The sequence below is a fragment of the Salmo salar genome, chromosome ssa26 (genome assembly GCF_905237065.1).
Source record: "Salmo salar chromosome ssa26, Ssal_v3.1, whole genome shotgun sequence".
Classification (NCBI taxonomy): Eukaryota; Metazoa; Chordata; class Actinopteri; order Salmoniformes; family Salmonidae; genus Salmo; species Salmo salar.
The window spans coordinates 5,299,968-5,327,506 of record NC_059467.1 but is presented as its reverse complement, the minus strand read 5'-3'; the positions used below and the strand labels follow the sequence as shown (position 1 = coordinate 5,327,506).

General features: G+C 43.3%; 1 protein-coding gene across 5 annotated transcripts in view; it reads left to right on the top strand.

The window, feature by feature from the left end:
• LOC106587054 (low-density lipoprotein receptor-related protein 4) overlaps positions 1–27,539 on the top strand; it is a 270,120-nt gene that overhangs the window by 181,042 nt on the left and 61,539 nt on the right. For 3 of the 5 annotated variants that reach the window (XM_014174938.2, XM_014174936.2, XM_014174940.2), the window contains exons 6-13: positions 1,828–1,956; positions 12,006–12,125; positions 12,233–12,370; positions 22,049–22,174; positions 22,309–22,443; positions 22,634–22,759; positions 23,509–23,739; positions 24,645–24,801. In XM_014174938.2, the coding sequence (XP_014030413.2) occupies positions 1,828–1,956; positions 12,006–12,125; positions 12,233–12,370; positions 22,049–22,174; positions 22,309–22,443; positions 22,634–22,759; positions 23,509–23,739; positions 24,645–24,801 (1,162 nt within the window). The remainder of the gene's footprint in view (positions 1–1,827; positions 1,957–12,005; positions 12,126–12,232; positions 12,371–22,048; positions 22,175–22,308; positions 22,444–22,633; positions 22,760–23,508; positions 23,740–24,644; positions 24,802–27,539) is intronic. The other 2 variants (XM_014174939.2, XM_014174937.2) reach the window with 1 other exon arrangement.

Sequence of the window (27,539 nt, the reverse complement as noted above, 5' to 3'; positions counted from 1 at the left end):
CGTAAATATATATTGATTGCAATTGTTCCCGAATGAGTGAGCGTTCATGTGCAAAGGTTTAGCATATCAATTGTTAATATTAATGAACTCTGTGTGCCTCCTCAGCTGACCTTTTATGACCCATTGTTTAACAAGACACCAGCCATGCCTGTTTAGCCCACTAGGGCACATTACTCTACCAATTCTTTGTGACGATAATTACTGTTTGTATGCTTTCTGTGAATTACTTAGTTTAGTAAATAAATTATTTTAAGACAATTGATGTATGGATGACTCTTAGTAAAGGCTGGGTTCGTGCAGATACAACAATTTACGACGTTTGGAATGAGACTGGACGCGAGGTAAAATACACCATTTAAACCAGAAGATAATCGGCCTATACTATAATATAATATATAATGTTATAATATAGGAAAGTTATATTAGGAAAATTATAACTTTGTAATCTGAATATTTTCCTTGGTGCCCCGATCTCCTACGTAATTACAATTAAACGATTAATCATTTTAATCGCGTGATAATAATTACAGGGAGTTAATTGATAAACATGTCTTCAGTAATGGTACCCCAAAGACACGACAGTAACATTCTTTATTCATGGCTGTGTTCTTAGGCAAAATTGTGAGTGAGCCCACTCCCTTGGCTGAGAAGCAAACCCACACATGAATGGTCTCAGGATGCTTTACTGTTGGCATGACACAGGACTGATGGTAGCGCTCACCTTGTCTTCTCCGGACAAGCTTTTTTCCGGATGCCCCAAACAATCGGAAAGGGGATTCATCAGAGAAAATGATTTTACCCCAGTCCTCAGCAGTCCAATCCCTGTACCTTTTGTAGAATATCAGTCTGTCCCCGAATGTTTTTCCTGGAGAGAAGTGGCTTCTTTGCTGCCCTTCTTGACACCAGGCCATCCTCCAAAAGTCTTCGCCTCACTGTGTGTGCAGATGCACTCACACCTGCCTGCTGCCATTCCTGAGCAAGCTCTGTAGTGGTGGTGCCCCGATCCCGTAGTTGAATCAACTTTAGGAGACGGTCCTGGCGCTTGCTGGACTTTCTTGGGCACCCTGAAGCTAACTTCACAACAATTGAACCGCTCTCCATGAAGTTCTTGATGAGCCGATAAATGGTTGATTTAGGTGCAATCTTACTGGCAGCAAAATCCTTGCCTGTGAAGCCCTTTTTGTGCAAAGCAATGATGACGGCATGTGTTTCCTTGCAGTTAACCATGGTTGACAGAGGAAGTACAATGATTCCAAGCACCACCCTCCTTTTGAAGTTCCAGTCTGTTATTCGAACTCAATCAGCATGGCAGAGTGATCTCCAGCCTTGTCCTCGTCAACACTCACACCTGTGTTAACGAGAGAATCACTGACAGCTGGTCCTTTTGTGGCAGGGCTGAAATGCAGTGGAAATGTTTATTAGGGGTTAATTTGCATGGCAAAGAGAGACTTTGCAATTAATTGCAATTCATCTGATCACTCTTCATAACATTCCGGAGTATATGCAAATTCCCATCATACAAACTGAGGCAGCACACTTTGTGAAAATTTATATTTGTGTCATTCTCAAAGCTTTTGGCCACGACTGTACACACTGAGCCTTACCTTCCATTTGTCGTCAAGGGGTGTGTCTGTCAACATTCCCAACTTCTCCAAATTATCCTCATCCCCGACCTATTTTGACTGCCCTAGTGTAAAACAAACAATGTCAGAACCACACAATGTCTTTATAGTTTATGACAGAAAAGTTTGTAGGTGAAAGAGAATGTGTGTTAAATATGTACCCCTCTCCCTCTCTCTTTTTCTCCCTTTCTCTCTCCCTCTGTAGCATCTGATGTAATGACGGCCACCTGTAGTGTTGAAGAATTCCAATGTGCGTACGGACGCTGTATTCTGGACATTTACCACTGTGACGGAGATGACGACTGTGGAGACTGGTCTGATGAGTCCGACTGCTGTAAGTACACAGACACACACATCGGATTCAGGTGGCTAATCATTGACATCTGCAGGCTCCTGATAGGGCTGGGCGGTATACCGTATTTTACGATATACCGGTATTGATGCATGGACCGGTTTAGGTTTTTACTTTACCTTCTATAACGGTATTTTAATGTTTGGTTTGTTAAATGTGATACGCCGTGTTTAACCTCTCTGGGCTAGGCGGGACGAATTCGTCCCACCTATGCAACAGCCAGTTGAATCCCGTGGCGCGATTTTCAAATACCTTAGAAATACTATTACTTCAATTTCTCAAAAATATGACTATTTTACAGCATTTTAAAGACAAGACTCTCATTAATCTAACCACACTGTCCGATTTCAAAAAGGCTTTAAAACGAAAGAAAAACATTAGATTATGTCAGCAGAGTACCCAGCCAGAAATAATCAGACACCCATTTTTCAAGCTAGCATATAATGTCACAAAAACCCAAACCACAGCTAAATGCAGCACTAACCTTTGATGATCTTCATTAGATGACAACCCTAGGACATTATGTTATACAATACATGCATGTTTTGTTCAATCAAGTTCATATTTATATCAAAAACCAGCTTTTTACATTAGCATGTGACGTTCAGAGCTAGCATACCCCCCGCAAACTTCCGGGGAATTTACTAACAATTTACTAAATTACTCACGATAAACGTTCACAAAAAACATAACAATTATTTTAAGAATTATAGATACAGAACTCCTCCATGCACTCGATATGTCCGATTTTAAAATAGCTTTTTGGTGAAAGCACATTTTGCAATATTCTAAGTACATAGCCCAGCCATCACGGGCTAGCTATTTAGACACCCAGCAAGTTTAGCCTTCACCAAAATCAGATTTACTATTACAAAAGTTTGATTACCTTTGTTGTCTTCGTCAGAATGCACTCCCAGGACTGCTACTTCAATAACAAATGTTGGTTTGGTCCAAAATAATCCATCGTTATATCCAAATAGCGGCGTTTTGTTCGTGCGTTCCAGACACTATCCGAAATGGTAAATCAGGGTCGCGAGCATGGCGCAATTCGTGACAAAAAAAATCTAAATATTCCATTACCGTACTTCAAAGCATGTCAACCGATGTTTAAAATCCATTTTTATGCCATTTTTCTCGTAAAAAAGCGATAATATTCCGACCGGGAATCTCCTTTTAGGTAAACAGAGGAAAGAAAACAAAGCTTTCGGTCGACGCGGGCACGAGCCTGAGTCTCACAGTACTGTAACCAGCCACTACCCAAACGCGCTACTTTGTTTCAGCCAGAGCCTGCAAAGCCACGATTCAGCTTTTTCCCGGGCTCTGAGAGCCCATGTGAGCCGTAGGAAGTGTCACGTAACAGCAGAGATCCTTTGTAATGGATAGAGATAATCAAGAAGGGGAAGAAATGGTCAGACAGGGTACTTCCTGTACAGAATCTTCTCAGGTTTTGACCTGCCATTTGAGTTCTGTTATACTCACAGACACCATTCAAACAGTTTTAGAAACGTTAGGGTGTTTTCTATCCAAAGCCAATAATTATATGCATATTCTAGTTACTGGGCAGGAGTAGTAACCAGATTAAATCGGGTACGTTTTTTATCCAGCCGTGTCAATACTGCCCCCTAGCCCTAACAGGTTAACCTCCATTTTTATTGTTTACTTAGCTGCTTGAGTCATCTCTCTCCGCTCACTCTCTCTCCATATCTCTCCGCTCTCTCCAGACCTAGCCCCGCCCCCTGTCACTCAAGGAGCACATTTGTTGTTCTTCAACCACGAGACACTTGCGCTCAGGCTGCATGGTCAATGCAACATATGCAACAATGTTGATAACAACAATGCTGTTTTCACTTTGCTTCTTCATATAAATCCAGTAGCGTTCTATAATTACACTATTTGTTTGTGTTGCTTACATCTGCAAACAGCAAGTTTTGCTTTTCTTAGAAAGTTGGGTCTTGTTAGCCGCTAATCGCTAGGTAGCTAGCTAATAAATGTTCTGAGTCAGAGCAAACATAATTAGTTATACAGCCTAATAATACCAGTGATGGTGTAGACTTAAATCAGCATGTTGTTTGTGCAACAGTACCATCTAAATCAAAGAGGAATACAAGAAGTATTAATATGTTAGCTACATGAAGTAGCTAAGAGAAAACAGACAATGTAGCCAAAGATTATAGGGTCCCCTAGGAAACAATTATCAACACTTTGATTCCTAAAAAAAAAACACTTTTTGTTCCTACCCTATCACAATAACTCCTCCCTGGCATTTCTATTCATTTTCATGTCAAACAACACTATTTAAAGTGCCCACTATCATATTCTAATTATAGAATTGTAATCATTATAATCTAATTCTAATCATTCTATTTCCATGATTCCAACATTTCACCCAAGTGTTTTGCTCTAAATCATAAGTCAAATCACTATTGCAACATTTGGTTCAAAATAAGGTTTTGATTGTTTGCCCATATCGTGCAGCCCTACATGGTGGAAATAATCATTTCCAGAGTGGAAATTATCTCAAATGAGTGCAGGAAATGCAGAAATGTATGGGTTGAAGTTGAATTGAACAGTATAAACAATCAGAATGGAGAAAGACCCATTGAAATCACTTAGAATGTATGTGTTGCCACCCTGAGTTCATGCACTACTTATAAAGCAAATTTAGAAATGTTATAATTTAAAAACATAAAATACTGTCAAATGCCATCATACAAGCATTTTTTTCTACCCAGAATGCCAAGCGCCCTATTTCTCAAGTGGAATGTAAACAAAGGGGTCAGTAGGTTAGGAGCAGGGAGGATTGCAGTTGGGCTACAACTTTATCATGAGGGACGGGAGTGAGAGAGTGAAGTTCAGTGTTTGAGAGGAGCCACTGACATCCTTTGTCTTTTTAAGGCTTTGTCAGGTGAAAGCAATAGTGTCAATACTTCCAGTCAAGTATACATAAAAGAAAAGAGATAAGGAAAGGATAGGATCGGCTGAGGTTGGCCTCCCGAGTGGAGCAGTGGTCTAAGGCACTGTATCGCAGTGCTAGCTGTGCCACTAGAGATCCTTGTTCGAGTCCAGGCTCTGTCGCAGCCGGCCGCGACCGAGAGACCCATGGGGCGGCATACAATTGGCCTAGCGTCGTCCGGGTTAGGGGAAGGTTTGGCCGACGGATGTTCTTGTCCCATCGCGCACTAGCGACTCCTGTGGCAAGCGGGCGCAATGCACACTGACACGGTCGCCAGGTGTACAGTGTTTCCTCCGACACATTGGTGTGGCTGGCTTCCGGGTTAAGCGGGCATTGTGTCCAGAAGCAGTGCGGCTTGGCTGGGTTGTGTTTCAGAGGACGCACGGCTCTCGACCTTCGCCTCTCCCGAGTCTGTACAGGAGTTGTGGCGATGAGACAAGACTGTAACTACCAATTGGATACCACGAAATTGGGGAGAAAAAGAGATAGACTTCTGCTACACTGCATTATGGCTCTCTGTGCGTTCCCTGACACAGATTCCTGGAATGCCCTGTCCCAACCCCTTGCTGACAGCTGTCGTGCTAGAGCCTGCTGCTCCGCGGTGTGTCTATGTTACTTGTGTGTGTGCATGTCTGCGTGCATTGGAAAACATTTCCCATCTTTTTCTTTCGAATACACGCAAGCTTGCTAGTGTTTCGATTAGCACAGGCTATCACGTTTCTCTTCATCACTCCAGAGAATATACCCTGTTAGACTACTGCTAAGACCTCAATGCTTTCACGTCCTTTCTTTCTGTTAATTTATCTCTATCTCAGTCTTTCATCGCTCTCTGTCTCTCTCACTCACTCACTCACTCACTCACTCACTCACTCACTCACTCACTCACTCACTCACTCACTCACTCACTCACTCTCATTTTCTCTGTCATGGTAGCCCACACAAATGCCTGTATATGGGGCTCTGTTAGCATGCATCAGACTAGGGAGTAGGAAGAGAGGAGAGAGAGCAGTGATTCTCAAAATCCTCTCTTCTTTGATGTTGTCTTCAATGGTGATGAACTTTTATTTAAGGCTTTCATCATGACTGACTGATCAGGAAGGTCATGTTAGTTGCATGTCTTCATCCCCCCTCCCACCTCTTCTTCTCCTCTATCATCCCTTTCTCCTCCCTCCTTCCTCCAGTAGAAACACAAGCATTTTGCTACACCCGCAATAACATCTGCTAAATATGTGTATGCGACCATTAAAATTTGATTTGATTTGATAATTGCCCCCTTGCCTGGAGATGTTTCGAATTTTTGGGAAAGTGGAAAACGCATCAAAGAAAAAGAAACAAGGACAGAGATAAAAAGGAAAAGAAGATATTACACTACAGCTTGGAGAGGAGACATACCAGAGAGGAATAAGACTAGCCATCCTCAGACTGCATTTCTTGGCATTGACTGTATGCTGGACGCTTTGATAGAAAAACACTGGCACACTCTCAGATGGTCATGGTTTGTGTATTCAAAATGGAGAGAGATCTGGGCACACAAGCAGATCAAACGATTCTCTGTGTGTTTAGTGGTGTGTGTGTATGTATATATCTGTGTATTCGGTGCGTGTCTGTATTCTGAGAGTTGGGCACACACAAGCAGATGAAACAGTTCTCTGTGTATGTGGGTGTCAATGTGGGCGACAGGGTACCAGCTGATAAGTGGGTTTGAACATGAGAACACTGTTCATTTAATGTTTCTTTCCATTTCTCTCTCTCTCTTATATTTATATATATATATCCCTGATATATATATACAGTTGAAGTATTTATATATACACTGCTCAAAAAAATAAAGGGAACACTAAAATAACACATCCTAGATCTGAATGAATGAAATAATCTTATTAACCTGTTAGGGCTAGGGGGCAGCATTGACACGGCTGGATAAAAAACATACCCGATTTAATCTGGTTACCACTCCTACTCAGTAACTAGAATATGCATATACTTATTACATATGGATAGAAAACACCCTAAATTTTCTAAAACTGTTTGAATGGTGTCTGTGAGTATAACAGAACTCAAATGGCAGGTCAAAACCTGAGAGATTCCTTTACAGGAAGTGGCCTGTCTGACCATTTCTGGAACTTCTTTGCCATCTCTATCATTTACTAAGGATCTCTGCTCTAACGTGACACTTCCCACGTCGTCCATAGGCTCTCAGAGCCCGGGAAAAAGAGAATGTCGTCATTCCAGCCCCAGGCTGAAACACATTATCGCCTTTCTCAAGTGGCCCATCAAGAGACACTAGCTTATGCGCGTGACCCCGACCGCCCCCGCCTTTGGGATTTTTTCCTCTGTTTGCCGAAAAGGAGATTCCCTGTCGGAATTTTATCGCTTTTCTACGAGAAAAATGACGTAAAAATTGATTTTAAACAGCGATTGACATGCTTCGACGTACGGCAATGGAATACTTTGAATTTTATTGTCAGGAATTGCGCCAAGCGCGCGACACTTCTTTACTATTTCGGATAGTGTCTGGAACGCATCGAACAAAACGCCGCTATTCGGATATAACGATGGATTATTTTGGACCAAACCAACATTTGTTATTGAAGTAGACGTCCTGGGTGTGCATTCTGACGAAGACAACAAAAGGTAATGACATTTTTATAATAGTAAATATGATTATGGTGAGTGCTAAACTTGCCGGGTGTCTAAATAGCGAGCCCGTGATGCCTGGGCTATGTACTTAGAATATTGCAAAATGTGCTTTCACCAAAAGCTATTTTAAAATCGGACATATCGAGTGCATAGAGGAGGTCTGTATCTATAATTCTTAAAATAATTGTTATGCTTTTTGTGAACGTTTATCGTGAGTAATTTAGTAAAATGTTAGCGAATTCCCCGTAAGTTTGCGGGGGTATGCTAGTTCTGAACGTCACATGCTAATGTAAAAAGCTGGTTTTTGATATAAATATGAACTTGATTGAACAAAACATGCATGTATTGTATAACATAATGTCCTAGGGTTGTCATCTGATGAAGATCATCAAAGGTGAGTGCTGCATTTAGCTGTCTTCTGGGTTTTGGTGACATTATATGCTGGCTTGAAAAATGGGTGTCTGATTATTTCTGGCTTGGTACTCTGCTGACATAATCTAATGTTTTGCTTTCGTTGTAAAGCCTTTTTGAAATCGGACAGTGTGGTTAGATTAACGAGAGTCTTATCTTTAAATGGCTGTAAAATAGTCATATGTTTGAGAAATTGAAGTAATATGATTTTGAAGATTTTGAAAATCGCGCCACAGGATGGCAGTGGCTGTTACGTAGGTGGGACGAATTCGTCCCGCCGGTCCCATAGAGGTTAAATACTTTTTTCTTTACATAGTTGAATGTGATGACAACAAAATCACACAAAAATAATCAATAGAAATCCAATTTATCAACCCATGGAGGTCTGGATTTGGAGTCACACTCAAAATTAAAGTGGAAAACCACACTACAGGCTGATCCAACTTTGATGTAATGTCCTTAAAACAAGTCAAAATGAGGCTCAGTAGTGTGTGTGGCCTCCACGTGCCTGTATGACCTCCCTACAACGCCTGGGCATGCTCCTGATGAGGTGGCGGATGGTCTCCTGAGGGATCTCCTCCCAGACCTGGACTAAAGCATCCGCCAACTCCTGGACAGTCTGTGGTGCAACGTGGCGTTGGTGGATGGAGCGAGACATGATGTCCCAGATGTGCTCAATTGGATTCAGGTCTGAGGAACGGGCGGGCCAGTCCATGGCATCAATGCCTTCCTCTTGCAGGAACTGCTGACACACTCCAGCCACATGAGGTCTAGCATTGTCTTGCATTAGGAGGAACCCAGGGCCAACTGCACCAGCATATGGTCTCACAAGGGGTCTGAGGATCTCATCTCGGTACCTAATGGCAGTCAGGCTACCTCTGGCGAGCACATGGAGGGCTGTGCGGCGCCCCAAAGAAATGCCACCCCACACCATGACTGACCCACCGCCAAACCGGTCATGCTGGAGGATGTTGCAGGCAGCAGAACATTCTCCACAGCGTCTCCAGACTCTGTCACGTCTGTCACATGTGCTCAGTGTGAACCTGCTTTCATCTGTGAAGAGCACAGGGCGCCAGTGGCGAATTTGCCAATCTTGGTGTTCTCTGGCAAATTCCAAACATCCTGCACGGTGTTGGGCTGTAAGCACAACCCCCACCTGTGGACGTCGGGCCCTCATACCACCCTCATGGAGTCAGTTTCTGACCGTTTGAGCAGACACATGCACATTTGTGGCCTGCTGGAGGTCATTTTGCAGGGCTCTGGCAGTGCTCCTCCTGCTCCTCCTTGCACAAAGGCGGAGGTAGCGGTCCTGCTGCTGGGTTGTTGCCCTCCTACGGCCTCCTCCACGTGTCCTGATGTACTGGCCTGTCTCCTGGTAGTGCCTCCATGCTCTGGACACTACGCTGACAGACACAGCAAACCTTCTTGCCACAGCTCGCATTGATGTGCCATCCTGGATGAGCTGCACTACCTGAGCCACTTGTGTGGGTTGTAGACTCCATCTCATGCTACCACTAGAGTGAAAGCACCGCCAGCATTCAAAAGTGACCAAAACATCAGCCAGGAAGCATAGGAACTGAGAAGTGGTCTGTGATCACCACCTGCAGAACCACTCCTTTATTGGGGGTGTCTTGCTAATTGCCTATAATTTCCACCTGTTGACTATTCCATTTGCACAACAGCATGTGAAATTTGTCAATCAGTGTTGCTTCCTAAGTGGACAGTTTGATTTCACAGAAGTGTGATTGACTTGGAGTTACATTGTGTTGTTTAAGTGTTCCCTTTGTTTTTTTGAGCAGTGTATATCCCTGATATATATATATATATATATATATACAGTTGAAGTCGGAAGTTTACATGCACCTTAGCCAAATACATTTAAACTGTTTTTCACAATTCCTCACTTTAATCGAAGTAAAAAGTCCCTGTCTTAGGTCAGTTAAGATCACCACTTTATTTTAAGAATGTGAAATGTCAGAAAAATAGTGGAGAGAATGATTTATTTCAGCTTTTATTTATTTCATCACATTTCCAGTGGGTCAGAAGTTTACATACACTCAATTAGTATTTGGTAGCATTGCCTTTAAATTGTTTAACTTGGGTCAAACGTTTCGGGTAGCCTTCCAGAAGCTTCCCACAATAAGTTGGGTGAATTTTGGCCCATTCCTCCTGACAGAGCTGGTGTAACTGAGTCAGGTTTCTAGGCATCCTTGCTCACACACGCTTTTTCAGTTCTGCCCACAAATGTTCTATAGGATTGAGGTCAGGGCTTTGTGATGGCCTCTCCAACACCTTGACTTTGTTGTCCTTAAGCTATTTTGCCACAACTTTGGAAGTATGCTTGGGGTCATTGTCCATTTGGAAGACCCAGCAAAGCACCCCCACAACATGATGCTGCCACCCCCGTGCTTCACGGTTGGGATGGTGTTCTTCGGCTTGCAAGCGTTCCCTTTTTTCCTCCAAACATAACGATGGTCATTATGGCCAAACAGTTCTATTTTTGTTTCATCAGACCAGAGGACATTTCTCCAAAAAGTACGATCTTTGTCCCCATGTGCAGTTGCAAACCGTAGACTGGCTTTTTTATGGCGGTTTTGGAGCAGTGGCTTCTTCCTTTCTCAGCGCCCTTTCAGGTTATGTCGATATAGGACTTGTTTTACTATGGATATAGATACTTTTGTACCTGTTTCCTCCAGCATGTTCACAAGGTCCTTTGCTGTTGTTCTGGGATTGATTTGCACTTTTCGCAACAAAGTACGTTCATCTCTAGGAGACAGAACGCGTCTCCTTCCTGAGCGGTATGACGGCTGCTTGGTCCCATGGTGTTTATACTTGCGTACTATTGTTTGTACAGATGAGCGTGGTACCTTCAGGCGTTTGGAAATTGCTCCCAAGGATGAACCAGACTTGTGGATGTCTACAATTGTTTTTCTGAGGTCTTGGCTGATTTCTTTTGATTTTCCCATGATGTCAAGCAAAGAAGCAATGAGTTTGAAGGTAGGCCTTGAAATACATCCACAGGTACACCTCGAATTGATTCAAATGATGTCAATTAGCCTATCAGAAGCTTCTAAAGCCACAACATCATTTTCTGGAAATGTTCAAGCTGTTTAAATGCACAGTCAACTCAGTGTATGTAAACTTCTGACCCACTGGATTTGTGAGACAGTGAATTATAAGTGAAATAATCTGTCTGTAAACAATTGTTGGAAAAAGTACTTGTGTCATGCACAAAGTAGATGTCCTAACCAACTTGCCAAAACTGTAATGACTCCAACCTAAGTGTGTATGTATGTATGTATGTATGTATGTATGTATGGATGGATGTATGGATGGATGGATGGATGGATGGATGGATGGATGGGTAGGTGTGTCTGTGTGTATATATATATTATATATATATAATATATGTATATGTATATATTATATATAATATATATTATATGTATATATATATATATATATATATGTATATATATATATATGTGTGTGTATTTGTTTATTTCTCTCACCACCTGGTGTTTTGATCATCCCTCATCACACACACAGCACTGCTTTATTCTTCTCTTCTTTCTTCTCTCCCTCTCTTCTGTGCTGTAGGCCCTGTTCCCTTCTTTTGTCTAACTGATAACACTGCACACGGACACATGCAGACCCGGTGTTCTACAGCACTTGTTCTCTCACGCTTTCTCTCTTTTTTTACTCTCCCTCGCTTTATTCATTCCTCACCTCTGTCCTTATCTTCTACCCTCAGCCCTTCAGCCTCATGTGCACAGGCTCTTATTGTTAGATCATTAATAAAAGTGTGTGTGTGCTAGTGTGGGTTCGTTTGGTCTTGGATAGATATGTTTGATTCTTTTGAAACATGCATGTCCTGCCCAAAATTGTTATTTCTGTTTTGTCCCTGTAAAAGCATCTTTGTATTACCAGGGTCCTTCAGATAAATTGTTTTACACTGTCAGGGATGATTAAAGTTCCAAAAGCATTTTCATGTTATCTCACGGTAGTGGTTGTGTGTGTCCTGCAGCCTCCCACCAGCCTTGTCGTTCTGTGGAGTTCATGTGCAGCAGTGGGATGTGCATCAACGCTGGCTGGAGGTGTGACGGGGAGTTTGACTGTGATGACCAATCAGATGAGAAGAACTGCAGTAAGTATCTGCTTATGTGTGTGCATAATGTATGTAAATTTGTGTATATAATGTATGTAAATTGTGTACGTGTGTGTGTGTCTAACCGACCTGTCCTCTCCCTCCAGCCACCTCCATGTGTACTGCGGATCAGTTCCGCTGTGCATCGGGACGCTGTGTCAGGTTGTCATGGAGATGTGACGGTGAGGATGACTGCTCTGACGGCAGCGATGAAGATGACTGTGAGAAGACTGGTACGTGTGTGGGTGTGTGCAGATCGGCATCAATCTAATCTAGACAGTACAAATGAAATAAAAGACTGAAAAGAAAAAAAGAGCTCCATGGACTTAGTTCTTATCGGCGGGCTATGAGCTTAATCTTACACCTCAGACAGGCACCCTATAGTTTAGTATCCATGACAACAGTTGCAGGACAGCTCTCCATGCTGAAAAGCATCATTGGAGAGGAAACTGTCAGAGGGAAAGCATATTGGCACGTTTTACATGCTCGTAACCAACTGTGCTATTTTGTTAGTTTTTTTGCCTTGTTTGTAACTTATTTTTAAACTTGTTTTGTTCAAAATGTTGCTGCTACCATCTCTTATGACTGAAAATAACTTCTGGACATCAGAACAGCAATTACTCACCCCGAACTGGAAGAAGCTTTTTCCTTTAACAAATCCGTCTAGAAGGATATAATGCTTACCCGGGAACAGGCCCGGTCATTTGCGTGAAGAAAAGACAGAGGAAAAGGCAGGTCGGCTGCCTTATGAGAATCTGAAGGCGAGCGAGAGAACTCACAGTGCCATCTGTTCTACTGGCTAACGTGCAATCATTGGAAAATAAAATTGATGACCTACGATTAAGATTATCCTACCAATGGGACATTAAAAACTGTAATATATGTTTCACCGAGTCGTGCCTGAACGATGACACAGATATTATAGAGCTGGCGGGATTTTCCATGCACCGGCAGAACAGAGAAGAAGTTACGTCTGGTAAGACGAGAGGTGGGGGTATGTGTCTATTTGTCAATAATAGCTGGGTTGCGATGTCTAATATTAAAGAAGCTTTGAGGTATTGCTCGCCTGAGGTAGAATACCTTATGATAAGCTGTAGACCACACTATCTACCAAGAGAATTCTCATCTATATTATTCGTAGCCGTCTATTTACCACCACAGACCGATGCTGACACTAAGACCGTGCTCAAGCAACTCTATAAGGACATAAGCAAACAAGAAAATGCTAATCCCGACGCGGTGCTCCTAGTGGCCGGGGACTTGAATGCAGGCAAACTTCAATCAGTTTTACCAAATTTTTACCAGCATGTCACATGTGCAACCAGAGTGAAAGAAAACTTTACTACACACACACAGATGCATACAAAGCTCTCCCCTGCCCTCTATTTGGCAAATCTGACCAAAATTATATCTTCCTGATTCCTGCTTACAAGCAAAAACTAAAGAAGGAATACCAGTAACTCGCGCAATACTGAAGTGGTCAGATGACGCGGATGCTTCGCTACAGGACTGTTTTGCTAGCACAGACTGGAATAAGTTCCGGGATTCAATGGCATTGAAGAGTATACCACCTCAGTCACCGGCTTCATCAATAAGTGCATCGTCGTCCCCACAGTGATTTTACGTACATATCCCAACCAGAAGCCATGGATTAAAGGCAACATCCGCATCGAGCTAAAGGCTAGAGCTGTTGCTTTCAAGGAGTGGGACACTAATCCGGACACTTATAAAAAAATCCCGCTATGCCCTCAGACGAACCATCAAACAAGCAAAGCGTCAATACAGGATAATGAATCCTACTACACCGGCTCTGACGCTCGTCGTATGTGGCAGGACTTGAAAACTATTACGGACTACGAAGGGAAACACAGACGCGATCTGCCCAGTGACGCGAGCCTTCCAGACAAGCTAAATGCCTTTTATGCTCGCTTCAAGGCAAGCAACACTGAAGCATGCACGAGAGCACCAGCTGTTCTGGATGACTGTTTGATAATGCTCTCGGTAGCTGATGTGAGCAAGACCTTTAAACAGGTCAACATCCACAAAGCCGCTGGGCCAGACGAATTACCAGGATCTGTACTCAAAGCATGCGTGGATCAACTGGCAATTGTCTTCACTGACATTTTCAACCTCTCCCTGACCGAGTCTGTAATACCTACGTGTTTCAAGCAGACCACCATAGTCCCTGTGCCCAAGGAAGTGAAGGTAACTTGCCTAAATGAATACCGCCCAGTAGCACTCACGTCGGTAGTCATGAAGTGTTTTGAAAGGCTGGTCATGGCTCATATCAACAGCATCCTCCCGGAAACCCTAGACCCACTCCAATTCGCATACCGCACCAACAGATCCACAGATGACACAATCTCAATCGCACTCCACACTGCCCTTTCCCACCTGGACAAAAGGAACACCTAAGTGAGAATGCTGTTCATTGACTACAGCTCAGGCCTCAATACCATAGTGTCCACGAAGCTCCTCACTAAGCTAAGGACCATTGGACTAAAGTACTACCTCTGCAACTGGATCCTGGACTTCCTGACGGGTCGCCCCCAGGTGGTAAGGGTAGGCAACAAATAAAATCAAATGTATTTATATAGCCCTTCGTACATCAGCTGATATCTCAAAGTGCTGTACAGAAACCCAGCCTAAAACTCCAAACAGCAAGCAATGCATGTGAAAGAAGCACAGTGGCTAGGAAAAACTCCCTAGGAAAAACTTCCTAGAAAGGCCAAAAACCTATGAAGAAACCTAGAGAGGAACCAGGCTATGAGGGGTGGCCAGTCCTCTTCTGGCTGTGCCGGGTGGATATTATAACAGAACATGGTCAAGATGTTAAAATGTTCATAAATGACCAGCATGGTCAAATAATAATAATCATAGTAGTTGTCGAGGGTGCAACAAGCACGTCCGGTGAACAGGTCAGGGTTCCATAGCCGCAGGCAGAACAGCTGAAACTGGAGCAGCAGCATGGCCAGGTGGACTGGGGACAGCAAGGAGTCATCATGCCAGGTAGTCCTGAGGCATGGTCCTAGGGCTCAGGTCCTCCGAGAGAAAAAAAGAAAGAGAGAATTAGAGAGAGCATATTTAAATTCACACAGGACACCGGATAAGACAAGAGAAATACTCCAGATGTAACAGACTGACCCTAGCCCCCCGACACATAAACTACTGCAGCATAAATACTGGAGGCTGAGACAGGAGGGATCAGAAGACACTGTGGCCCCATCCGATGATACCCCGGACAGGGCCAAACAGGCAGGATATAACCCCACCCACTTTGCCAAAGCACAGCCCCCACACCACTAGAGGGATGTCTCCAACCACCAACTTACCGTCCTAAGACAAGGCCGAGTATAGCCCACAAAGATCCTCCGCCACGGCACAACCCAAGGGGGGGGCGCCAACCCAGACAGGAAGACCACGTCAGTGACTCAACCCACTCAAGTGACGCACCCCTCCCATGGACGGCATGGAAGAACACCAGTAAGCCAGTGACTCAGCCCCTGTAATAGGGTTAGAGGCAGAGAATCCCAGTGGAGAGAGGGGAACCAGCAAGGCAGAGACAGCAAGGGCGGTTCGTTGCTCCAGCCTTTCCGTTCACCTTCACACTCCTGGGCCAGACTATACTTAATCATAGGACCTACTGAAGAGATAAGTCTTCAGTAAAGACTTAAAGGTTGAGACTGAGTCTGCGTCTCTCACATGGGTAGGCAGACCATTCCATAAAAATGGAGCTCTATAGGAGAAAGCCCTACCTCCAGCCGTTTGCTTAGAAATTCTAGGGACAATTAGGAGGCCTGCGTCTTGTGACCGTAGCGTACGTGTAGGTATGTACGGCAGGACCAAATCGGAAAGATGGGTAGGAGAAAGCCCATGTAATGCTTTGTAGGTTAGCAGTAAAACCTTGAAATCAGCCCTTGCCTTAACAGGAAGCCAGTGTAGGGAGGCTAGCACTGGAGTAATATGATAAAATTTTTTTGCTCTAGTCAGGATTCTATCAGCCGTATTTAGCACTAACTGAAGTTTGTTTAGTGCTTTATCCGGGTAGCCGGAAAGTAGAGCATTGCAGTAGTCCAGCCTAGAAGTAACAAAAGCATGGATTAATTTTTCTGCATCATTTTTGGACAGAAAGTTTCTGATTTTTGCAATGTTACGTAGATGGAAAAAAGCTGTCCTTGAAACAGTCTTGATAAATACCTTAGAAATGCTATTACTTCAATTTCTCAAACATATGACTATTTTACAGCTATTTAAAGACAAGACTCTCGTTAATCTAACCACACTGTCCGATTTCAAAAAGGCTTTACAACGAAAGCAAAACATTAGATTATGTCAGCAGAGTACCCAGCCAGAAATAATCAGACACCCATTTTTCAAGCTAGCATATAATGTCACAAAAACCCAGAAGACAGCTAAATGCAGCACTTACCTTTGATGATCTTCATCAGATGACACACCTAGGACATTATGTTATACAATACATGCATGTTTTGTTCAATCAAGTTCATATTTATATAAAAAAACAGCTTTTTACATTAGCATGTGACGTTCAGAACTAGCATACCCCCCGCAAACTTCCGGCGAATTCACTAACAATTTACTATATTACTCATGATAAACGTTCACAAAAAGCATAACAATTATTTAAAGAATTATAGATACAGAACTCCTCTATGCACTCGATATGTCCGATTTTAAAATAGCTTTTTGGTGAAAGCACATTTTGCAATATTCTAAGTAGATAGCCCGGCATCACAGGGCTAGCTATTTAGACACCCAGCAAGTTTAGCTTTCACCAAAATCAGATTTACTATTACGAAAGTTTGATTACCTTTCCTGTTCTTCGTCAGAATGCACTCCCAGGACTTCTACTTCAATAACAAATGTTGGTTTGGTCCAAAATAATCCATAGTTCTATTCCAACAGCGGCGTTTTGTTCGTGCGTTCAGGACACTATCCGAATGGTAAATAAGGGTCACGCGCACGGCGCATTTCGTGACAAAAGATTTCTAAATATTCCATTACCGTACTTCGAAGCATGTCAACCGCTGTTTAAAATCCATTTTTATGCAATTTTTCTCGTAAAAAAGCGATAATATTCCGACCGGGAATCTGCAATTAGGTAAACAGCCGAAAGAAAATACAGCATGGGGTCGACTCGGGCACGCGCCTCATTCCTTTGTCCTCTGATCGGCCACTTGGCAAAGGCGATTATGTGTTTCAGCCTGGGGCTGCCTCGGCATCCTTCAGCTTTTTCCCGGGCTCTGAGAGCCTATTGGAGCCGTAGGAAGTGTCACGTTACAGCTAAGATCCTGACTCTTCAATAAACAGAAGCAAGAACAACAACACCTTGTCAGACAGGCCACTTCCTGCATGAAATCTTCTCAGGTTTTTGCCTGCCATATGAGTTCTGTTATACTCACAGACACCATTCAAACAGTTTTAGAAACTTTAGGGTGTTTTCTATCCAAAGCCAATAATTATATGCATATTCTAGTTACTGGGCAGGAGTAGTAACCAGATTAAATCGGGTACATTTTTATCCGGCCGTGTAAATACTGCCCCCTAGCCCTAACAGGTTAATCTGCTATCGCACTGTAAGTGGTACTGGAGCGCCAAGTTCAGAACCAAAAGACTCCTTCACAGCTTCTACCCCCAAGCCATAAGACTGCTGAACAATTAATCAAATTGCCACTGGAGTATTTAAGTTGTCACTCCTTATGTTTTGTACACTGCTGCTACTCGCTTTTTATTATCTATGCGTAGTCACTTCACCCCTACCTACATGTAGAAATGACCTCAACTATCCTGTACCCTCGCACACTGACTCTGTACCTTTAGTTTTTTATAGTTTCTTTTACTTTTGTTTATTTGGTAAATATTTTCTTAACTCTTCTTGAACTGCACTGTTGGTTAAGGGCTTGTAAGTAAGCATTTCATGGTAAGGTCTACACTTGTAAAATGGCGCCAGAGGAGATGGCAGACATTTTACTTAACCGCCCCTAACCGATTGTGCTTTCTTTGTTTGTTTTTTGTGTTGTTTGTAACTTATTTTTGTATATAATGTTGCCAATACCGTCTCTTATGACCGAAAAGAACTTCTGGACATCATGACTGCAATTACTCACCATGGACTAGCAGAATCCTTCTTTTCCTTTAATGAGTCTGATGAGCCCGACGCGAACGATATACTGCTTTCTCAGGACAGGCTCAGATCCCTGTGATTTAGGTGAAGAGGAGGCGGAGAAAAAGGGTCAGGTGGGTGGGCTACCTTCTGAGAATTCATAGGCGATCGAATAAGCCCCCGAATAAACAGCAGCGTCTGGTAAGACAAGAGGCGGCGGAGTATGTATTTTTTGTAAATAACAGCTGGTGCACGATATCTAAGGAAGTCTCGAGCTATTGCTCGCCTGAGTTAGTGTGGTTTACAGCTTATCATGAGATACTCTATCTACCTAGAGAGTTTCCATCTGTATTTCTCGTAGCTGTTTACATACCACCACAGTCAGAGGCTTGCACTAAGACAGCATTGAATGATCTGTTTTCCGCCATAAGCAAACAAGAAAAGGCTCAACCAGAGGCAGCGCTCCTAGTAGCCGGGGACTTTAATAAAGGGAAACTTAAATCCATTTTACCAAATTTTTAGCAGCATGTTTAATGTGCAACCAGAGGGGGAAAAAACTCTGGACCACCTTTACTCCACACAGAGAGACGCATGCAAAGCGCTCCCTCGCCCTCCATTTGGCAAATCTGACCATAATTCTGTCCTCCTGATTCCTGCTTACAAGAAAAAATGTAAGCAGGAATCACCAGTGACTCGATCAATAAAAAAAGTGGTCAGATAAAGCAGATACTATGCTACAGGACTGTTTTGCTAGCACAGACTGGAATATGTTCCTGGATTCCTGCGATGGCATTAAGGAGTACACCACATCAGTCATTGCCTTCATCAATAAGTGCATCGATGACGTAGTCCCCACAGTGACTGTACGTACATACCCCAACCAGAAGCCATGTATTACAGGCGACATCCGCACTGAGCTAAAGGCTAGAGCTGCCGCTTTCAAGGAGAGGGACTCTAACCCGGAAGCTTATAAGAAATCCCGCTATGCCCTCCGAACAAACCATCAAACAAGCAAAGCATCAATACAGGACTAAGATCGAATCGTACTACACCGGCTCTGACGCTCGTCGGATGTGGCAGGGCTTGCAAACCATTACAGACTACAAAGGGAAGCACAGCCAAGAGCTGCCCAGTGACACAAGCCTACCAGACGACCTAAATCACTTCTATGCTCACGTCGAGGCAAATAACACTGAAACTTGCATGAGAGCACCAGCTGTTCCTGAAAACTGTGTGATCACGCTCTCCGCAGCCGATGTGAGTAAGACCTTTAAACAGGTCAGATTACCAGGACGTGTACTTCGAGCATGCACTGACCAACTGGCAAGTGTCTTCACTGACATTTTCAACTTCTCCCTGTCTGTCTGTAGTACCAACATGTTTTAAGCAGACCACCATAGTGCATGTGCCCAATAACATTAAGGTAACCTGCCTAAATGACATACCGACCCGTAGCACTCATGTCTGTTGCCATGAAGTGCTTTGAAAGGCTAGTCATGGCTCACATCAACACCATTATCCCAGAATCCCTAGACCAACTCTAATTTGCATACCGCCCCAACAGATCCACAGATGATCCAATCTCTATTGCACTCCACACTGCCCTTTCCCACCTGGACAAAAGGAACACCTATGTGAGAATGCTATTCATTGACTACAGCTCAGCGTTCAACACCATAGTGCCCTCAAAGCTCATCACTAAGCTAAGGACCCTGGGCCTAAACACCTCCCTCTGCAACTGGATCCTGGACTTCCTGACGGGCCGCCCCCAGGTGGTAAGGGTAGGTGACAACACATCCGCCACGCTGATCCTCAACACAGGGGGCCCTCAGGGGTGCGTGATCGGTCCCCTCCTGTACTCCCTGTTCACTCATGACTGCATGGCCAGGCACGACTCCAACACCATCATTAAGTTTGCCAATGACACAACAGTGGTAGGCTTGATCACCAACAATGACGAGACCGCTATAGGGAGGAGGTCAGAGACCTGGCCGTGTGGTGCCAGGACAACAACCACTCCCTCACCGTGATCAAGACAAAGGAGATGATTGTGGACTATAGGAAAAAGAGGACCGAGAACGCCCCCATTCTCATCGACGGGGCTGCAGTGGAGCAGGTTGAGAGCTTCAAGTTCCTTGGTGTCCACTTCACCAACAAACTAACATGGTCCAAGCACACCAAGACAGTCGTGAAGAGGGCACGGCAAAACCTATTCCCCCTCAGGAGACTGAAAAGATTTTGCGTGGGTCCTCAGATCCTCAAAAGGTTCTACATTTGCACCATCGAGAGCATCCTGACTGGTTGCATCACTGCCTGGTATTTCAACTGCTCGGCCTCCGACCGCAAGGCACTATAGAGGATAGTGCGAACGGTCCAGTACATCACTGAGGCCAAGCTTCCTGCCATCCAGGACCTCTATACCAGGCGGTGTCAGAGGAATGTCCTAAGAATTGTCAGACAACAGCCACCCTAGCCATAGACTGTTCTCTCTGCTACCGCATGGAAAGCGGTACTGGAGTGCCAAGTCTAGGTCCAAGAAGCTTCTTAACAGCTTCTAGCCCCAAGCCATAAGACTCCTGAACACCTAATCAAATGGCTCGTCAGACTATTTGCATTGCCTCCCCCTCTTTTGCACCGCTGTTACCTTCTGTTGTTGTCATCTATGTATAGTCACTTTAATAACTCTATCTTCATGTACATATTACCTTAACTCTCTCCTTTGGTCGTCTCTCCTTTCAGTTCTCTGCTGCCAATGACTGGAACGAACTACAAAAATCTCTGAAACTGGAAACACTTATCTCCCTCACTAGCTTTAAGCACCAGCTATCAGAGCAGCTCCCAGATCACTGCACCTGTACATAGCCCATCTATAATTTAGCCCAAACTACTACCTCTTCCCCTACTGTATTTATTTATTTTATTTATTTTGCTCCTTTGCACCATATTATTTATATTTTAACTTTGAACTTTCTTCAAACTACAAATCTACCATTCCAGTGTTTTACTTGCTATACTTTATTTCCTTTGCCACCATGGCCTTTTTGCCTTTACCTTATCTCACATCATTTGCTCACATTGTATATAGTCTTATTTTTTTCTACTGCATCATTGATTGTATGTTGTTTTACTCCATGTGTAACTCTGTGTTTTTGTATGTTGTCGAACTGCTTTGCTTTATCTTGGCCAGGTCGCAATTGTAAATGAGAACTTGTTCTCAACTTGCCTACCTGGTTAAATAAAGGTGAAATAAATAAAAATAAAATAAAAACTAACCGGTGCCCCTGCACATTGACTCTGTACCGGTACCCCCCTGTATATAGTCTCGCTATTGTTATTTTACTGCTGCTCTTTAAATACTTTAATTTCTTATTCTTATCTGTATTTTTTTTAACTGCATTGTTGGTTTGGGGCTCGTAAGTAAGCATTTCACTGTAAGGTCTACACCTGTTGTATTCGGCGCATGTGACTAATACAATATGGTTTGATTTGTAGTATTTGGCGCATGTGACATATAAAGTTTGATTTGATTTTGGATGATCCCCCCCACCCAGTGTGGAGTCTAGATTCAGTCAATCTAAAGAACAGTTACCATTACCCCACAGGCCTTTTATGTCTATCCTTCAAAAATCAGAGGCTACATCCCAAATGGTACCCTATTCCCTATATAGTTCACTTCCTTTGACCAGGACCCAAGGGGTGATATTTGAGACACTGCCAAAGGAGTTTTCAGATGTTGTCCATTGTTCTTCGCAGCTTTTTTCCAGGCCATTGTAACTTTCTCCATCTATCTCCCCACCAGACACCCCTCCATGTGCTCCAGACCAGTTTCTGTGTGGTAACGGCCGCTGTATTGGCCAGAGGAAGGTCTGTAATGAGGTCAGCGACTGTGGAGATGGGACTGATGAACACCCTCACCAGGACTGCCGTGAGTTATGTCTGACTGTATAAGGGGAAGGGTGTGGGGTGGGTGTGCCGTGTGTGTTTGGGGACTTATTTGGAAACTACTGTAAGGCTCCACATCATAACATCTCTCTAACAAGTGTGTGTGTTTGAGTGTAGGCCCGCGGTCCAGCGATGGCAACTGTAACCTGAATAACGGAGGCTGTTCTCAGAAGTGTCAGATGGCCAGAGGTCTGGTCCAGTGTACCTGTCATACTGGCTACAGACTGATGGAGGACGGCAGGGCCTGCCAGGGTGAGACTACACCCCGTGTGTGTGTGCTTGCGATGAGAGACTGAAAATGTTTTATGTATTTGAGCTCTACCGGATTTTATAATGAGTTGATTTAAAATGTATATATTTGAGGTGTTTGCACACATCGCATCATCATATTTTCTCTTATCCCTCCCCCACCCACCCACCTGTCTATATGGACCGTTCCCAGATGTGGATGAGTGTGCAGAGGAGGGCTACTGCAGCCAGGGCTGTACCAACACAGAGGGAGGGTTCCAGTGCTGGTGTGTGCAGGGCTATGAGCTGAGGCCTGACAAGCGCAGCTGCAAGGCGCTGGGTGAGTCCACTCACAATCTTTCAATTTAAGACCTTTGGCTTCGATATGTGGAGGGATTGTGAGCGCCTGGGGAAGTTGTTTGCCTAAACATGTTTTGACTGTATGGAATTAAAATAATTTTCCCTACTCTGCCCTGGGTAGTGGGTGACCCATATGTGTCATAGTTGTGTTTAAAACATGCAAACATGTTTCATCTGCATTTAATTGTAACCGTATCCCTTGCTTAGCTTGGGGGAGTTGGACTGTGGCTGAGGTTAGCTCATGGTTTAAGGTCAGAAAAGCAAGTGCTTGGGCGCATCCCAAATGCCACCTTATATCTTACAGTGGTTTACTATAAAGCAATAGGGTGCCATTTAAAACGCAGGCCTGGTCTGTACTAGATTTAGATATGGATATGGAGCTAGGGTCCACTACATTGCCAATACAGCACCCCTTAAATCTGGTGTGTATCATTGGTGAACCCCGGTCAAGCATCTCTGCTTGGGTTCCAGTGGCCAGGGGGTGTACTTGACTGACTGACTAATATTAATGTTGGGTCTTATTGAAAGTGATGGCTGGAGTTTCCTGCAAGAGCTGAGTTTTTCTCTGTCTCTTCCTCTCTCCCTTGCACTCCACACCCTCTCCTCTCTCTCCCTCTTTCTCTCACTCTCTTAACCCCTCATTTTGCTTGTCACTATCCTCCCTCTTTCTTTTCCCTCCCTCCTCTCTATACCCTCCTCTCTTTACACTACTCTGTACCCCTCCATTAGGTCCTGAGCCAGTGCTGCTGTTTGCGAACCGTATAGACATCCGCCAGGTGTTGCCCCACCGGTCCGAGTACACTCTGCTGCTGAACAACCTGGAAAATGCCATCGCTCTGGACTTCCACCACAACCAGGAGCTGGTCTTCTGGTCTGATGTCACGCTCGACCGCATCATGAAGGCCAACCTGAACGGGAGCAATGTGGAGGAAGTGGTCTCCACTGGCTTAGAGAGTCCAGGTATGCACATTACTATTTATGGTCTAACTCTGGTCAAAACACACACGGTAGAATGCATAGCAGGTGGTTTCCACCAGCATGGATACAATCACAGGTGGTCATCCTACATTCTGTGCACTCACAATTATGTAACGGAAAGCCCAGTTATAACTACGACCACACATGGTTTTACTACAGTCAGAACATGTATCAACATAGAATGTACAGCACTGCAACAGTCATAATGCAAGGTTTAGGACAAATGACTAGTCAACACAATCTGGCCATGCTGAAGAAGACAAATTGATGGCATTTTCTAATCCAAAAAGGTAAAATAGAGGGGGGCTTATATTTGTTCTGTGTAACTTGTACAAGTGTGTGGTGTGAAATGGAAATGTGTTTTTTTGCATATCCCACTCCCGCTGAGACACCCTCAGAGAGTGGGGTCACGGCCAGGAATCAGCTGTTATTGACGGCAACCCTGGAGCAATTAGGGTTAATGGAGCAATTAGGGATAAGTGCCTTGCTCAAGGGCAGATCACAGATGTTTCACCTAGTCGGCTCAGGAATTCGAACTACCAATCTTTTGTTTACTGGCCCAGCGCTCTAACTTCTAAGCTACCTGCCGCCCTCTAATCCCAAATGTGAATTTAGCTTCTACACTTTTCCCCAAAGTTTTCCCCAAACCATAACCCCTAGATAATAATTAGATTGCTCTAGTTCTTTTGCCACATTTTAAAATGACCATCTGTTGACTTCCTGGGTTGTGTTTTTTAGGGCATGCAACATAATATGTTTTAAAACTTTTGCAACGGAAAACAAAAAATGGTGTTTTTAATTGGACAAGTCAAGACAGTCTCTCCCTGTTTCAGTCCGTTTTCCTCTGTTTGGTACCTAATGAACATGACCCTGGTCTCTCCCTCTAGGTGGTCTGGCTATAGACTGGATCCATGACAAGCTGTACTGGACTGACTCAGGGACGTCCCGTATTGAGGTGGCCAATCTGGATGGAACCCACCGCAAGGTCCTCCTATGGCAGAGCATGGAGAAACCCCGAGCCATCGCACTGCACCCTATAGAGGGGTAAGGAGGATCTCTCTCTTTCTCCTCTCTCTTCTCTATCCCTACCTGCCAACCTGCACGCATTTTGTGTACCATACACGCAATTTCAAGTCAAAGTACGCTGGTACAAAAAATTACCCTAAAATACACCAAATAGACTTCTAGTGAGCACATTGTGGTTTTTAACTCAACCGTCTGAAGTTGGAGCTGAACCAATCATAGGACTCGGACGAGGAGAAAAAATCTCTAGTGCTCCGCTCCGGCCTTCCCCGCCCCCCGTAGTCGTAGTACTATTTTTCTCCCAGCAGCTGGTTGGCAGCTCTCCACTTCGTCTGTTGATACCACTGATGTGTGAGGTAAATGGAGAATGGACTGTTTGCCAAATACGTTTTCCAAAATTGTATGTGTTAGTTAAGCACATAACCAATATTATTTCTTAGATAGGTTACTAATACAAAATGGGTAGTTGGCTACAAATTAAGAAGACAGTTTACATTTCCACTAGAGTTTCTACATTAAGACACCTATGAATTAGAATGATCATTACCCCTAAATTTAACCTAGAAAAATGTGAAAGTGTCATTGAGACCACCTGAATTTAATTTAGGATCACACACTAGACTACTTTGTTGGCTGCATTGTTTAATATCATTTAAGGTTTCAGTAAATGGCAGTTACAGGTAAAAATAAAAGCTAAATGCTCCAATTTCCTTCTCCAACTTCACAACTTCCAGACCTCTCTCCTACTCAAACTTAGGCCTACATCAGCACGACCTAGTCAGAAATGCCTAGGGAGAGCCCTGATTGTATATTTAAAGTTGGCAATATGTAACTTTTTGGGCGACCCGACCAAATTCACACAGAGATGTGAGTTATAGATCTATCATTCTACTTGAAGGCAAGTCTAAGAAGCGGTATATCTTTTCTATGTGTGCTATTTCTATGCTTCCTGTTCTTAAGTCTTGTTTTTGCGTCTTTTACCTTCGGCGATGTACACCAGCTTCAAACAGTTGAAACGACAATATTTGTGATTATGGAAAATATATTTCACAGCGGTTTAGATGGTACAATGATTCTCTACGCTATACTAGCTTATTTTGTCACATAAACTGAAATTAGGCGAACTATCAGAATTTTAGCAACCAGGAAATGGTGGAGCATTTTATGCGTAGTGCAACTTTAAACGTATTTCTAGTTAGCTACTGAAGAGCAGCCAATTACCAAGCACCCATAGCAGTCTATAGCCTACCATTCCTACTGAGCCAGTCTTCTGCCAACATCATTATTAGGCTAAAAAGGTGTATTTGCCTATGATTTGAGCAGTGTGAGTGTCGCACATGCGCTGTAGTGGGGTGCAGCACTAAAGTGAAACTGCTAAAAATTCTTCAGGGTTGGCAGGTCTGAATTTGTTTCCTTGCTTATGAAATGCTCTGCTTGTTGCAGTAGCAGCCTTGAGTTTTCATGTTGATGGAAAATAAACCAGGGACTTGATCTTGGGATTAGATGACTTTGGCACTTTATATCTGGAACAACTATTTAACATAAGATAGAGCAGATTTCACTTTTATATCGGCCTTACAGTACCACAAGTGGAAATTAACTTTTTTTCAACAAAGAGCTTACCCATGATGTTGCACAACAATTGAAGTCAATAAGTCATCGTTCTAGTCAAAGTATGATGTTATGGGGGGTGTCGTGTGTTTCCCCTATTATATGATGTGCTAATACATCTGAAAAGTTATTCCTCTTAATGTCTCAACTGAGCCAAACAGCTTTTCACTGTAGCCTACACTTGAGCCATGGATCATATTAAATTAGGCGGTGCAAAGTTTTTTACTAGAAAATGTACATAATCCATTGCTTATTTTGTACATGTTTCGCTATTTGCTAGTCTGTGTATATATACAGTACCAGTCAAAAGTTTGGACACACCTAGTCATTCCAGGGTTTTTCTTTATTTTTGTATGTAGAATAATAATGAAGACACCAAAATATGAAATAAAGAGTAAAAAGTAAAAATCAAAATCTATTTTATATTTGAGTAGCCATTTGCTGATGAAGACCTTTGCCTTGTGGTACTATTATTTTTTATACATTATAAGTATAATTGGTGATATATTGCATTTTGCAACTGCTCACGCGACCCAAGATGAATGGTTTTGACAACTAAAGTCTAGCTTCACAACACCCTTCACTGCTTTGATTGGTGCAGCTAAACCACAAGTGTCTGTCCTATAATGAACAGGCACCCGCGAAGCAAAATTCAAGGAACTTGTTTATGTATTTTGTTGTGCGGTTGTTACATTTGTATTGGTGTTTCGTGTCCGATGCAACGTGCATCATGAGCAAAATCATTATAGCCTATCATTTATTAACTTCCCCTGTGAGAACCATGAGCACGGGCTGACTTGGCTTTGCTGCACCGCTGCCGAAGCCTGCTTACCAAAGGTTACACTGTGTCCATTACAATGTAGAAAAATGCTTGTCTGTTGTGGAAGATGCCAAAACTTTGGAAATAACAATAGATGGCGAGGTCAATGATACTTGTTTCCATCTGGGGTGAAGTTTAATACGGTGTAGTTAAAAAAAAAAACATAAGGTTAGCATAACAGCTTGCTAAGGTTAGGATTTTAGCTAGCTACACTGACAACTGTCAGTTCCCTATTTGTTGATGTTTTGCCACTCCACATGGAAATCACCAAAATGTTTTTTCCCACCGCAATTTGTGAATATATATTTAGAAGTAGCCTGTCATTCTT